Here is a 16,117-nt window from a genome sequence, read left to right as displayed (position 1 = left end):
TCTGACAACCATCCCCACCTGAAACCATAAACAATTTGACAGCAGGGCTTATGCATTTTTACTTTGCACCCGCCCACCCTCAGGAGCTGGCAGTGTGTGCAGCAAGTGGGTACTCATTCTGTTCATTGTACTGAATTGAAGTCAGGTGCTTAAAAGAGGTTTCCGGCTGAGGCAGAGAATTGCTTGAACCTGGGAGGTGGAGGTTGCAGTGAGCCAAGATCGTGCCGCTGTACTCCTGCCTGGGTGACAGATTGAGACTCCATCTCAAAAAAAAAAAAGGAGGCTTCCTTTGTCTGCTTTTATCATCCTGCCATAAGGAATAGTCTCTTATGTACTCCAATGCACTAGACACAGTGCTATGTGCACAGCAACTAAATCCAACACAAAACTGAGTTCAGTTTGCCCATCTATAAAAAGAGAACACTGTCAAACACCCACCTAGTAGTCTTTCTTCTAGGCTACTTGTGAGAATTAAATGTGAAAAAGGAGGTGCAATGGTGCTTTGTAACTGCAAAGTGCTGCTGTGAAGGATGACTGTCACCAACACTGGCAGTTCAAATTTAGTGATAGGGAAATATTCAATAGTTTCGTATACTGAGAGCTACTGATAGTTTGCTAAGGAATAGCATGGAATTTGGCAATCTAAGAGCCAGGGTGAAGTGAAGGCTCAGAGAAGGAGGGAGAAGGAATTGAAAAGATGAGAAGAGCCAGGTGGTCCCTGATAGCCAGGAAGATGGTAACAAGAAGAGCAGAGGGAAAGTATCCATTGGAAACAGTAGCAGGTACTGCCTAAATTCTGCCCTGCTAGGTGTCCACGCAGAAACCCCAATCCACAGGGACCCAGGCCGAGGCCAGGAACTTCACACAAGATTGCCAAATGGCTTTCCATGTCGTTTTTCTTAGTACCTTTATTAGTTCGTTCTCACACTGCTATAAAGAACTACCCGAGACTGGGTCATTTATGAAGAAAAGGCTTAATTGACTCACAGTTCCACAGGCTGTACAGGAAGCATGGCTGGGAGGCCTCAGGAAACTTAGAATCACAGTTGAAGGCGAAGGGGAATCAAGCGCGTCCACACCACGGCGAAGCAGGAGCGAAAGAGCAAGGCGGGAAGCACTACTCACTTTTAAGCCGTCAGATCTCGTGAGAACTCACTCACTCTCGTGAAAACAGCATACGGGAAACTGCCCCGGTGATCCAGCCACCTCGCACCAGGTCCCTTCACGGACACATGGGGATGACATTTCAAGATGAGATTTGGGAGGGGACACACAGCCAAACCATATCAGTTTGTTTCTTTTTTTTTTTTTTTTGAGACGGAGTCTCCCTCTGTCACCCGGACTGGAGTGCAGTGGCCGGATGTCAGCTCACTGCAAGCTCCGCCTCCCGGGTTTACGCCATTCTCCTGCCTCAGCCTCCCGAGTAGCTGGGACTACAGGTGCCCGCCACCTCGCCCGGCTAGTTTTTTGTATTTTTTTGGTAGAGACGGGGTTTCACCGGTTTAGCCAGGATGGTCTCCATCTCCTGACCTCGTGATCCGCCCGCCTCGGCCTCCCAAAGTGCTGGGATTACAGGCTTGAGCCACCGCGCCCGGCCATCAGTTTGTTTCTTTAAAGAAATTGCCTTCCTTAGGAAGAAAACAAAACTGAAAATTAGCAGAGTAAGGTTCAGGTTAAGCTAGGGGCATGAGATTATTTTCCCTGCGGTAAACTCCATTGTCATGCTACTTGTAATGTGGTCCCAGGGTGGCAGCATCTGCCTCACTTGAAAACATGTGAGAGATGCAAAATGAGAATCTACGGTTTTGGCAAGATCCTCAGGTGTTTCACATAAATATTAAAGTTTGAGACGCTTTTCTACGGTCTGAATCCCAGGTGATGTTAGTTCAATTAACATTAAAACTGACTCCTCATGCTCCACACAGTTGGCTAAGATACTGGTTTTCAAAATTGGCTGCACATTGGAATCATCTGAAAAACTTAAATATTAATACCTAGTCCTACCCTTACAGATTTTGATTCAAAAGGTCTAAAGTGTGGCTTGGACGTTAGAATATATATTTTTTCCCTCTCTATTTAAGTTTTTTCATATTGTACAATCAACATGAGATTTGGGTGGGAAAGAGAAAGCCAAACTACATCAGTACCATTTCACCAGTTAGGAAAATAAGATCAAGAACAGTGAAATGCTTTGTGTAACTTCTTCAGGGCTCAGACATCCTTAAGTTAAGACTGAAACCAGCCATGTCTCTCCAAGACCTGGGCCAGTAGAAAGGTTTCTTCTTGGTTTCAAAAGGAAAAACAGAAAAATAGGATGCAAAAATACAAAAATATCTTTTTTTTTTTTTTTTTTTTTTTTTTTTTTTTGAGGCAAGGTCTAGCTCTGTCACCCAGGCCGGAGTGCAATGGTGTGATCATGGCTCACTGCTGCCTTGACTTCCCAGGCTCCAGGAATCCTCCCACCTCAGCCTCCTGAGTAGCTGGGACCACAGGCACATGCCACCACACCCAGCTTATTTTTGTGTTTTTGGTAGAGACCCGGTTTCACCATGTTGTCCAGGCTGGTCTCAAACTCCTGAGCTCAAGCAATCCCCACCCTGGCCTCCCAAAGTGCTGGGATTACTGCGTGAGCCACTCAACCCAGCTGCCCACTGACTTTAATTTATACCGTCTCCGATCTCTTAAGATTCATTTGGAGAGTTGCCCCTAACTCACTGAACCAGGATTGTAAGGATTTAATTTAACTGGGAACCAGCAAACCCAAATAAAGTGAATGAAAAAATGTTCTTCAGAGGTGGAAAGATGGTGGGTAGCTAGTTTATGCAAAGCTCTAAATTCTTGGAAGATCATTAGAAAAACTTTGCCAAATGGCCACTTCTGAGGCTGATCCTGTGCTCCAAATCCATTTGGGAGGTAGAAGACCTTGAATTACTTGGTCTCTATTTATATAAACACAGCTGGTCAATCAAGTAATTGTCTTAATAATCCAAAAAAGCATGTAGACATTTGAACTAGACATTTCCAGTTGCATATATGGACTTTTAAACATAAAATTGTCTCAGTTTTCTGTTATATTTTGAATGGATCCCTTTTACTTTATTTTTACAAATGTTCCAGTAATTTAATTAATTTAATTTATAACAGAAGCACATACAAAGAGAATAGCTTCCTTCTCCTTTACATTGTCATTCTTTTTACTTGGTGAAAGCCTGATGCCAGAATCAGCTTTTTCCATACTTAATGTGTTTTTTAACTACCTTTGTAATCAAACACAGGCATTAAAAGGGATTTAATATTCACTAATGGGATGCCACAAGTCCTAGCTTGTTCTTATCCCAGGTGGCCTCTCACTTCTTGCTGGTCATAAATTATGTGGGAATCAGGCGCTTTCTCATTCTCAACATCCATTTTTCTCTCTTATGCTTAGCTTCATCTATATTGGCAAAGTGAAGTGCACAATTCAGACGATGACCCAGATAATACAACCAAAATTGCCCTTACAGGAATGTTATTTACATATTCATTTAAGTCTCTTAGACTTGAAAGCAGGGACTTAACTTTTAAATCTAAGTGACCTTGACAACCACCTCTGTTGGGTAAACTATGGCAGATGGAGTTTTGCTGGAACAGAATCTGTACTGCTAAAGCCAAAAGTATTATTATTTATTACCTTTTGTGTGCCTCAGGCTTCTCGTTATAAAATTAGGATCATAACTCCTACACTGCTGAGTTGTTGATGAGATTAAATGAGACACTAAACATGAAAATATCTGCATACAGTATATATTTAAAAACACACATATCTGTATGTATGTACAATATGCATTGCCTATTGATCAGGACATTTACATTACACTTACAATTTATAAAACACTTAACCTGCATTTTCTCCTTGATCTTCAAATCAGTTCCGGGAAGTAAGGACAGGTTATAACCAATTTACAAGGAAGAGCCCAAGGCTACATGAGTTTAAATGGCTTGCCCAAGACCACACCACTCGTCTGCACTGATGTATACAGCCCCAAAGCTCTCCACGGCCTCCTGCGCTAGCTCCTCATGCTCCACACAGTTGGCTAAGATACCGATTTTCAAACTTGGCTGCACACTGGAGTCATCTGAAAAACTTATAAATATTAATACCTAGTCCCACCCTTAGACATTTCGATTTAAAAGGTCTAAAAATCTTTTGATTTAAAAGGTGTGGCTTGGACATTAGGATATATATTTTTTCCTATCTATTCATTTAAGTTTTTAATTCAATTTTTTATTATGAGATTATGGTAAAGTCACATGCAGTTATAAGAATTAATATAGAGAGATCCTAGGTAACTTTCACCAGTTTCCCCCAATGGTAATATCTTTCAAAACTGTAGTATAATGTCACAACTATGATACTGGCATTCATGTAGTCGAGAAGAAGTCAACAGTTCACCACTACAAGGATCCTCCCAATGTTCTTTTTATAGCCATATCTGCTTCCCTCTACCCACTCAACCCTAACCCTTGGAACCACTAATCTGCTTTCCATTTCTGTAATTTTGTTTTTTCCAAAATGATACATAAATGGAATCACACAGTATGTAACCTTCAGGGATTGACTTTTTTCTAGCAGCATAATTCCCTGGAGGTTCATCCAAGTTGTTGCATCTATCTATAGTTTATTCTTCTCCAGTCCTCATGGGTGCCTCTCGGTAAGAACTGGAAAACCTGCTTTGTTTTTTGAGACAGGGTCTTGCTCTGTTGCCCAGACTGGAGTGCAGTGGCACAATCAGAACTCACTGTTGCCTCAAATTCCTGGGCTCATGTGATCCTCCCACCACAGCCTCCCATGTAGCTAGGACTACAGGCATGCACAACCATGCCTGGCTAATTTTTAAATTTTTTTTCTTTTTTAGAGATGGGGTCTATGTTGCCCAAGCTGATCTTAAACTCCTGGCCTCAAGCAATCCTCCTGCCTTGACCTCCCAAAGTGCTGGGGTTACAGGAATGAGCCACTGTGTCTGGCCCTGCTAGAAAAATTTGAATTCACTACAGTTTAACCATTTACCCATTGAAAGATACCTGAGTTGTGTCTAGTTTCTGGCTATTATGAACAAAGCCATTACGAACATTTGTGTACAGGTGTTGTGTGAAGATAGATAAGTTTTCATTTCTCTGGAATAAATGTGCAAGTGCCACTTGTAGCGTAGTAGTTGCATGTTTCATTTTTAAAGAAATTGTCAAATTGTTTTCCACAATAACTGTACCATTTTACACTCCCACCAACAATTTATGAGTGACCCAGTCTCTCCTCATCTTCATCTTCACCAGCTTTGGTGGTTTCTTCTTTTTTTCCCATTCTGATAGATGGATAGTAAGGTCTCATCATGGTTTTAACTTGCATTTCCATGGCTAGTGATGTTGAACATTCTTTTCATGTGCTTATCTGCCAACTATATATCTTTTTTAGTGAAATGTCTGTCATGTCTTCTGCTCATTTTTTAAATTGGATTTTTTAAACTGTTAGTTTTGAGGGGGTCTTTAAAAATTCTATATACTTGGCCTTTGCTGGCTATATTTAACATATATAGTTTGCAAGTATTTTCGCTCAGTCTGTAGATATTTTCTTTTTAGGTTCTTTTTTTTTTTTTTTTTTGAGATGGAGTTTCATTCTTGTTGCCAAGGATGGAGTGAAATGGCCTGATCTCAGCTCACCGCAACCTCTGCCTCCCAGGTTCAAGCAATTCTCTTGCCTCAGCCTCCCCAGTACCTGGAATTAAAGGCATGCGCCACCATGCCCGGCTAATTTTGTATTTTTAGTAGAGACGGAGTTTCTCCACTTTGGTCAGGCTGGTCTCAAATTCCCAACCTCAGGTGATCCGCCCTCTTTGGCCTCCCAAAGTGCTGGGATTACAGGCATGAGCTGCCGCACCCGGCCTCTGTAGATTGTCTTTTTTAAGCTTCATTTAAACAAATTAATAATTAGTCCATTTTCATGCTGCTGATAAAGACATACCCAAGTGTGGGCAATTTACAAAGAAAGAGGTTTAATTGGACTTACAGTTTCATGTGGCTGGGGGAGGTCTCACAATCATGGCAGAGAGTGAAAGGCACACCTTACGTGGCAGTGGCAAGAGAGAATGAGGAAGAAGCAAAACCAGAAACCCCTGATAAACCCATCAGATCTGGTAAGATTTATTCACTATCACGAGAGTAGCATGGGAAAGACCAGACCCCATGATTCAATTACCTCTCCCTGGGTCCCTCCCACAACACATGAGAATTCTGAGAGAGATAATTCAAGTTGAGATTTTGGTGGGTACAGAGCCAAACCATATCATTCCATCCCTGGCCCCTCCAAATCTCATGTCCTCACATTTCAAAACCAATCATGCCTTCCCAACAGTCCCCCAGAATCTCAACTCATTTCAGCATTAACCCTAAATTCCACAGTCCAAAGTCTCATCTGAGACAAAACAAGTCCCTTCAACCTATGAGCCTATAAAATCAAAAGCAAGCTAGTTACTTCCTAGATATAATGGGGGTACAAGTATTGGGTAAATACAGCCGTTCCAAATGGAAGAAATTGGCCAAAACCAAGGGGTTACAGGGCCCATGCAAGTCTGAAATCCAGTAGGGCAGTCAAATTTTAAAACTCCAAAATGATCTCCTTTGACTCCAGGTCTCACATCCAGGTCATGCTGATGCAAGAGGTGGGTTCCCATGGTCTTGGGCAGCTCTGCCCCCATGGCTTTGCAGGGTACAGCCTCCCTCCCAGCTGCTTTCACAGGCTGGCATTGAGGGTCTTCAGCTTTTCCAGGCACACAGTGCAAGCTGTCAGTGGATCTGGAGTCTGGAAGATGGTGGCCCTCTTCTCACAGCTCCACTAGGCAGTTCCCCAGTTGGGACTCTCTGTGGGGTTCTGACCCCACATTTCCTTTCCGCACTGCCCTAGCAGCGGTTCTCCATGAGGGCACCACCCCTGCAGCAAACTTCTGCCTGGGCATCCAGGCATTTCCATACATCTTCTGAAATCTAGGCAGAGGTTCCCAAACCTCAATTCTTGACTTCTGTGCACTCGCAGGCTCAACACTACGTGGTAGCTGCCAAGGCTTGGGGCTTCCACCCCCTGAAGCCACAGCCCAAGCTATATGTTGGCCCCTTTCAGCCACTGCTGGAGTGGCTGGGACACAGGGCACCAAGTCCCTAGGCTGTACACAGCATGGGGACCCTGGGCCCAGGCCATGAAATCACTTTTTCCTCCTGTGCCTATGGGCCTGTGATGGGAGTGGCTGCCAGGAAGTTCTCTGACATGGCCTGGAGACATTTTCCCCATGGTCTGGGGGATTAACATTAGGCTCCTTGCTATTTATGCAAGTTTCTACAGCCAGGTTGAATTTCTTCCCAGAAAATGGGTTTTTCTTTATTATCGCATAGTCAGGCTGCAAATTTTCCAAACTTTTATGCAAACTTTTATGCTCTGCTTCCCTTATAAAACTGAATGCTGGCCGGGCGCAGTGGCTCACATCTGTAATCCCAGCACTTTGGGAGGCCTAGGCAGGTGGATCACGAGGTCAGGAGTTTGAGAACAGCCTGGCCAATGTGGTGAAACCTTGTCCCTACTAAAAATACAAAAATTAGCTGGGTGTGTTGGCATATGCCTGTAGTCCCAGCTCTTCTGGAGGCTGAGGCAGGAGAATCCCTTGAACCCGGGAGGCAGAGGTTGCAGTGAGCCAAGATCACGCCCCTGCACTCCAGCCTGGGTGACAGAGCAAGACTCGGTCTCAAAACAACAACAACAACAAAAGAATAAACAAAAAAAGCAACAACAACAACAAAAACAAAAAACTGAATGCCTTTAATAGCATCCAAGTTAGCTCTTGAATACTTTGCTGCTTAGAAATTTCTTTCACCAGATATCCTAAATCATCTCTCAAGTTCAAAGTTTCACAAATCTCTAGGGCAGGGGCAAAATGCCACCAGTCTCTTTGCTAAAACATAGCAAGAGTCACCTTTGCTCCAGTTCCCAATAAGTTCCTCATCTCCATCTGAGACCAAAATGCTATCAGCATTTTGGGCAAATCCATTCAATAAGTCTCTAGGAAGTTCCAAACTTTCCCACATTTTCCTGTCTTCTTCTGAGCCCTCCAAAGTGTTCCAATCTCTTCTGTTACCGAGTTCCGAAGTTGCTTCCACATTTTCGGGTATCTTTTCAGCAATTTACTGTATTAGTCCGTTTTCATGCTGCTGACACAGACATATCTGAGACTGGACACTTTACATAAGAAAGAGGTTTAACTGGACTTATAGTTCCACGTGGCTGGGATTACAGGTGTGAGCCACTGTGCCCAGGCTATAAAGTTAATTTCTTAAAAAGACCTTGGGGCCGGGCACAGTTGCCCATGTCTATAATCCCAGCACTTTTGGAGGCCATGGCCAGGCAGATCACCTGAGGTCAGGAGTTCAAGACCAGCCTGGCCAATATGGTGAAACCCCATCTCTTCTAAAAATACTAAAATTAGCTGGGTGTGGTGGCGGGTGCCTGTAATCCCAGTTACTCAGGAGGCTGAGGCAGGAGAATTGCTTGAACCCAGGAGGTGGAGGTTGCATGAGCTGAGACTGCATCATTTCACTCCAACCTGGGCAACAAGAGCAAAACTCCGTCTCAAAAAAAACAAGACAAAAACAAAACACAAAAAAGACCTTGGGCAAATTAACTCTTAGGGCAAACTTGGTAACAAACATTTTGGGGAGAGAGATCAGACTGCCTGGACAGTGAGGAAAACAGGATCTTGCCATGTGGAAGTGGTAGGACTTCACCACTTGATGTCACTCTAATGCTTATGTCTGTGGAAGGTTCCAGCAAGACAAGGCTCTTCTTTGCTAAAAGATTGGCATTTTTAACTTTGAAACCTCAGGATAATGACTATGAAATTATATCAAATTCGTTGTGCATGATTTGAAAGCAATTTTTATATGTAAATTTTTCTTCTTGGAAAAGAGATTGATAATTTTCAGAAAGGTAAGAGACAAGGGCAAAACGGCATTGTGGAATCTCAAAACTTTGATTTAGCACAAGACTTTGGTTTACCAGATAGGTGACCTTGCACAAGATTCCTAACCTCTCCAGCCCTCAGTGTTCTCACCTGTAAAATGGGGGGAAATACTGTAATGTCCACCTCACAGACTGGGAATAAATGAGTTCATTTAGCATGTACTAAGCACCAACTCTGTGCCATACTCTGCACCAGACTCTGAGAAAACTAAAATGAGGGAAACACAGTTCCTGCCCTCAAGAAGCTCTGAGTCTAACCTTAGGGACAAATATCTAAGAAGTGAATATATAAGATAATGGTCAACAGACACTCTTTGGTCTCTGCCCTTCAGTGTAGTATGTTATCTGATATCCTCTGGTACCTTGATAAAAACTCTTCTTATGTAGTTTTTTCATAAGGAAAAAATGAATTGTTGGTCTTAATATTTCAATTAAAAGAGGCCTCCCCAACCCCAGTCTCTTCTCCATGCAAACCTGCTCCAGAGGAATGCTGTTGTTGAAAAGGAAATTGACGCCGGTAGAATGCTCTCCATTGCAATTAACAGACACACAACCCTAAAGGACATGAATGATGAAGTTGAATGCATGGCTCACAGAACTGAAATACCTGGGAGTGGGTTCAAACTCTAGGCATGGTTTGATTCAGAGGTTCACTTTGTCCCCAGGGCACCAGCCTTGTTTCTCTGAGCTCCACAATCCTTGGTGGGTCAGCTCCAAGCTGGCTTCTTTCCTAGTAACAAATGCCACAGCGGTGCTAGGATACATCCTTCAACTTCACATCAAGCTTCCAAGCAAAAAGCATAGGATTCACTCTCCAGGACTCACTCTACTGAGATCGCATGTTCACCCAGAACCAATCATTATGGCCTAAGAGATGGATGTTCTGATTGGCTGAGCCTAAATCACATGCTCTGCCCTGGTGCTGGAAGGGAAGTCAGTGCTGGGTCACATCCAATGCCTATGCAGAAACCAGGAGTTACGGAAAGGGATTAGAGGAAAGTTGGAGGCATCAAATATTCTACCTCGGGAATATAAGCTAGTTCAGAGTGTGATTCCTGGTCTGGAGAAGGGACAAGCGGGTGGAGGTGGGGCTCCTGGTGTGTTCTTCATAAGCTTCCCTCCTCCTTTTCCTATACCAGCACCATCTTTAGAGAGAGAATTCAACTTCTTTCTTCCTAAGAAACATACCTGTAGAGGTGGTCAGTGTGCTCACCCCTCTCTCTGTGAACATGGAAAGCCTCAATTCTTCAGATGGCGACCACGGACCCCTCCTCAGCCCATTCCCCCTCTCCCACACTACACTCCTATGTCTTTGCTGCCTGGCATTTCCAAGTTGCAAATTCCTGCCCATTCTGCAGGACAGGAAATTCCTACCCTTGCTTCTTTCCTTGGTTCCCACCTCCACTCTCTTTCTTCCAGAATCAGGTAGAAATCTCTAGTCCCTGTAGTTCCCCTACCATCCTCTTCATTTGCACTGAGCTTATGCATTTATATTCTCTACTATGACTCCATGGAATCTGAGAAGGGAGGGGAGATAAACACACCGGGTCAGGGGGTCATCTTAAGCTAGAAGTCACTGACCTGTGTTTTTTCCACCAAAAATAAATCTCCTGCTGAATCCTCTGGTTAGCTTAAATAAGTTCATGTCAGGGATCTAGCAATTTACTTACTGTTTTTACAACCCCTGCCACATGAGGAATGCTTTCAAGGAGATGACCAGGTGGTGAAGGGACTGAAGCTGTGACTAGAGGCAGGAGAAGGTGCTGAGGATGTGTGGGAGTGGGGTTCACATGTAGCACTTACTGCTTGTGTGATTTGGGGTACATCACTTTCCCTCTATAAGCCTCAGCTTCCTTCTCTGTATTTCATCAGGCTTTTTACGATCACTTGGGTTGCAAGCAACAGAAACTAATGCTAAGGAAGAAGTTGTGTTGAAGCCACAAGTATATATGAAGACATCAGTGTGGCAGGGACGTTGGCAACCTGGAAAATGCAGCCCCACGGAAAAAAATTCACATTTAAGAAAACACTTGTACACTGTGACGGCCAAACAAAAAGTCTATTGGCCACCTTCAGCCTCCAGGCTTCCAGTCTGCAACATCCCTCTACAGGAAAGAGCCCAGGTTCCATGCCTGCTGCCAAGGCCCTGCTTGACCAGGGGATTCAAACTCCAGGCTAGATGCCCAATTCTGGACAAGGGGGAAGGACTAAAGAGCAGGGCCTTAAGTGATAATGACTGTGTCTGGTTCTTGCCCAAGTCTGCAGCCCCCAGCGCTGGGTCCAGGACAGAGGCAGCCTCATGGGGTACCCCAAATCAGGACCCTTTGCTTAAGGTAAGAGATGACTCAGCGATATTTAAGTCTCAGCCCATCCCAGACTATGCAGCTCATGGATGTCTGATCCCATAGATGGCACCAGCTGGGTCATGAACTCCATTGGAAGGTGACGGTAGGGAAGGGAGCAGGAACCCACTCTTCTAAGTAGGCAGTTAGTCACCAGCTGAAATCTCACAAGCCTCCATAGCCTCTCCCTCAGCCCCAAAGCCAGTAAGTGGCCACCATGCCCAGCAACTTCTCCATTTACAGCATTCCAATGCATCACCACTACCTTCTCGCCACCATGAACACTTAGCTCAGACCTTCCCTCCCTATCAATGTGGTCCATTAGCTGTGTGTGATTGTCAAGGGTAGAGACTGTTCTGGTCATTTCTCAGTCCCCAGCAGTGGGCCTGGCCCACAGTAGATGCATGGTAAGTGTTTTGGGTTGCTGACTAACCATTAAGAATCATGTTCACCCTTTTTTTTTTTTTTTTTGAGACAGAGTCTCGCTCTATCGCCCAGGCTGGAGTGCAGTGGCCCGATCTCAGCTCACTGCAAGCTCCGCCTCCCGGGTTCACGCCATTCTCCTGCCTCAGCCTCCCGAGTAGCTGGGACTACAGGCGCCCGCCACCTCGCCCAGCTAGTTTTTTGTATTTTTTTTTTAGTAGAGACGGGGTTTCACCATGTTAGCCAGGATGGTCTCGATCTCCTGACCTCGTGATCCACCCGTCTCAGCCTCCCAAAGTGCTGGGATTACAGGCTTGAGCCACCGTGCCCGGCCCCATGTTCACCCTTCTGGGAATAATCTTGATGTGGATCAGGAGACCTGGGCTCGACCACTGGCATTAGGCTGGCCCTCTCCTCTCTGGTCCTCAGTTTCCCCATCTTTTTGTTTTTTTCTTTTTGGACATGGAGTCTTGCTCTGTCACTCAGGCTGTAGTGCAATGACGTGATCTCAGTTCACTGCAACCTCCTCCTGGGGTCAAGTGATTCTCCCGCCTCAGCCTCCTGGGGAAGCTGGGATTACAGGTACCCACCACCATGCCCAGCTGATTTTTCTATTTTTAGTAGAGACAGGGTTTCATCGTGTTAGCCAGGCTGGTCTTGAACGCCTGACCTTAGGTGATCCACCTGCCTTTGGCTCCCCAGAGTGCTGGGATTACAGGTGTGAGCCACCACACCCAGCCCAGTTTCCCCATTTCTATAGCAGGGAGAGGACTCGATTTCTAAAGGACCTTCTGGTTCGTCTGACATCCTCTGCGATCAGCAGCTCTGCTTTGTAACTCTGGAAAAATAGCTCCAATTTTGGTTGCGGTTGAAAGGGGTACACCCACACATGGGTAGAAATGGCGCTTCACACTCAGGAGATGCACTGGCACAGCCTTAGGCTCCCACATTGAGGGTGACAGGCACTAGAGGGAGGTTAGGGAACCTGGAGTGATCAAGCAGTGTTAAGGTTGGGAGTACTTGTGAGCAGCAGAAACAAGAGACTGGAGTCGGACACCCAGCTGTGCGTCTCCTCCAACCTACTGCTAGGTGACCCAAGCTAGTCCCTTCATCAGAGCCAACCCCCTTAGTTGAGCGAGCGATAAGGAATGTCTGTTGGATCAGGTTTTGAACCTGGAGGTGCTAATAAAACAGGAGGCCACTTTCTAGGCCCTGAGATGATGTCACCATCATGAGGCAGGCAGAGGGGGTGGAACCAGTATGGTAGCCCCTTCCTTACAGCCCACACCTCCAGTGCAAAAGGTGCTGCCACTTCTAAGCCCGACTCCCCCCAGCCCTCTGCTATCAGATTGAAGCAAGAAACCCAGACTAGACAAGAGTCATTTCAGAGTAAAGCTTTATGTGAAATTCTGTAAATGTGTATAGAGTGGCCTGTGGCCAGCTGTGCTGGGGGCCTTGTCTGTGGAGATGCCCAGGCTCAGCACTTGCTGTAGATGGCCATGCTGCCCCGCTCCTGAAACTCTTCCTTGCTGACCCAGAGCTGTTGGAAGGCCTGCAGGGAGGCCAGGATGGAGCCCCCGGTCCACACGGAGGTCTTTCTCTCAGGAGCTGCAGCCACCGCAGGGCTGTCCCCAGGGCAGAGGAGGCTCAGCTCCCTCTGGAAGCGCTCGGGGAAACCATCCAGCATGGTGCAGCCGCCACACAGCAGCACGTTGGCGGCCATCTCCTCCTTGAAGCCCGTGTCCTGGCAGCGGCCCAGGCAAGCAGCCGTGAGCTCCTGGAGGCCCGGCTGGGTGCTGCCCGCCAGGGAGGGCTGGAAGAGCATCTCAGAGCAGCGGAAGCGCTCCTGGCCAATGGTGATGAGCTTGCCGTCCGGGAGCTCGTAGTCCACGCGCAGCTCCTCGGGGACCAGGCTGAGCTCCTCCTCGGGCAGGAAGGCCGCATAGCAGCACTTCTTCTTGATGTGCTCTATGATGTGCAGGTGGTCGTCCGTGAATGCGTGGCCCGCCTCATTGAGCAGCTGCATCAGGTAGTTGGTGAGGTCACCCCCAGCATAGTCGGCGCGGCTGGTCAGGCCTGGCAGCACTTCGCCCTCGGAGATGGGCACCACGTGCGAGACGCCGTGCCCGCTCTCCACCACCAGCCCCGAGGTCTTGCCGTACGAGTAGATGGACAGCAACGACTGGGACGTCACGTGCATAGCGGGGATGCCGAAGGTCTCGAACATGAGCTCTGCGTACTTCTCCCGGTTGCTGCTGGGGCTGAGCGGAGTGTCGGAGACCAGCACAGCGTGCTCCTCGGGGAGGATCTTCATGGCCGTGTGGAAGATGTACTCCCAGATGTCCTGCACGCAGTCCCAGTCCACCACGATGCCGTGCTTCAGCGGGTTCACCAGCTTGAGAGGTGTCTCCGTGTTGAGCAGCTCGTGGCCCACCAGGGTCCCCTTGCGGGTGTCGCCAGCGTCGGCCGCCTCGGGGCAGCGTTTTCCCACGGTGGAGGAGATGAAGTAGGTGGGCCTCGGCTCTCCCGCGTAGCCGCACTTGCAGTACTGGGAGCCCAGGTCGATGACAACGGCCTTGATCTTGCGCACCTTCCTGGGCTTCATCTTGACCTGAGTGGCCGCACCTGTGTCCCGGAGGCCGGCGTCAGAGCCTGGCCGTGTTCCTGCCTCTCCAGGGTCACCCTGAGCCGTGCCCAGGGCCATGGGGCTGTTCCTTGTTGCCATCTGCCTCTCTCACTCCCTTTCTCACATCCACAGACTAGAGCTCCCTGGGGAGAAATGAGACACTCTCCACCCACCCCCAGTAGTGCCATGGCAACCACTTGGGATTGTGATGTCACTCAGGGCTGGTCCATTCAGGCAGCGGGGGAGGGCTTGGCTTTGGCCGACTCTTGGTGTGTCAGCCCCATCTCTGTAACTCAAGTTTGCTCCAGGACAGAGCACCTGTCAGGAGTTTTAGAAATCCAAGCACACTGGGGTCTCAGAGGTTTCTGCCCAACCCCCTTGCATTTCCATGCCTAACCTGCTCACTACTGGACACCTTTCCTCTTCTGCGTCTTGGTGGAGAGGGCCTAAATATTTGAGCCCCTCCAGTAAGGCAGGCACTGCACTAGGTACTTCACTTGTGTTGTTCTGCAGGTAGGCAGGGCTGAGGAAATGAGGCTCAGAATTCTAAGGACTTGCCCAAGAGCAAACAGCACTTGGGGTGTTTGTACCTTAACCCAAATTCATCAAACTCCAATGCACCAGGCCCCGTTGACGGCCCCAAGAGTTCTTTCCTCCCTTCTTTCAACATTTACTGGAGTATGTGGTAGGTCCCGCCCAGTGCAGCCTGCCAGTGATAGATGATAAAAACCCAGGCCACCAGCAGCGCCCAGTCTAGACAAGAAAATGGAATGGGTGCCGATGGGTTTGCAGGAAGAAGCCTACTTGGAGAACTAATTTGAGACTGGCAGTCAGAAGGTACTCTGGAGAGGAGGTGATGCTTAAGTTGAATCCTGGAAGAGGTGTAGGTATTTGTCAAGTAGTTAAAAGGAGGGGAAGACATCCCAGGCAGAGAGCACAGCTTGAGCAAAGGCTCAGAAGGAGGCACAGTGAAGAACTGCCCGCAGTGAAAGTGTTTGGAAAAACAGATGAAGCTAGAGAAGTCACAGAGCCAAATAGAAAGGGCATCGAATGCCAGGAGTAGGTTTAGACTAACTTGAGGAGAGCCAGGAAATCTATGAAGACTTTAAGCAGGGGAATGATCAGATTTGCCCTCTAGAAAAATGTTAGAAAGGGCCAGGCGCAGTGGCTCATGCCTGTAATCCTACCAGCACTTTGGGAGGCCGAGGCGGGTGGATCACGGGGTCAGGAGTTCAAGACCAGCCTGGCCAAGATGGTGAAACCCCGTCTACTAAAAATACAAAAGTTAGCCAGGCCTGGTGGCAGGTACCTGTAATCCCAGCTACTTGGGAGGCTGAGGCAGAGACCTGCTTGAACCCAGGAGGCAGAGGTTGCAGTGAGCTGAGATCGCACCACTGCACTCCAGCCTGGGAGACAGAGCAAGACTCCATCTCAAAAAAAAAAAAGAAAAAAAGAAAAAGAAAAATGTTAGAAAGATCGGCATTTGGCTGTAATGTAGAGAATGGATGGGAGGGGAAAGACTAGAAGCTGAGACCTAAAATGAGGCCATTGGAGAAATTTCGATGAGACTTGAAGGTGGCCTGACCTAGGGCTGTGAGAGTGTGGAAGCGAGGAAGAGCCTGGTTCTAGAGAAATTTAGAAAGTAGAATAGAATCCAATCTGTTGTTTCCCCAACCATCCCTCACTTTAATC

At 47.1% G+C, this 16,117-nt stretch overlaps 1 protein-coding gene across 1 annotated transcript; it reads right to left on the bottom strand.

The window, feature by feature from the left end:
* Window positions 1-13,179: 13,179 nt before the first annotated feature.
* On the bottom strand, window positions 13,180-15,563 carry ACTL7B (actin like 7B). Its single transcript, XM_023201353.2, has one exon. The coding sequence runs from the start codon at window positions 14,522-14,524 to the stop codon at window positions 13,277-13,279; it is 1,248 nt and encodes a 415-aa protein (XP_023057121.2). The 5' UTR covers window positions 14,525-15,563; the 3' UTR covers window positions 13,180-13,276.
* Window positions 15,564-16,117: the final 554 nt, after the last annotated feature.

This window comes from Piliocolobus tephrosceles, chromosome 14 (genome assembly GCF_002776525.5).
Source record: "Piliocolobus tephrosceles isolate RC106 chromosome 14, ASM277652v3, whole genome shotgun sequence".
Lineage (NCBI taxonomy): Eukaryota > Metazoa > Chordata > Mammalia > Primates > Cercopithecidae > Piliocolobus > Piliocolobus tephrosceles.
This window is presented reverse-complemented; position numbering and strand designations above follow the sequence as displayed.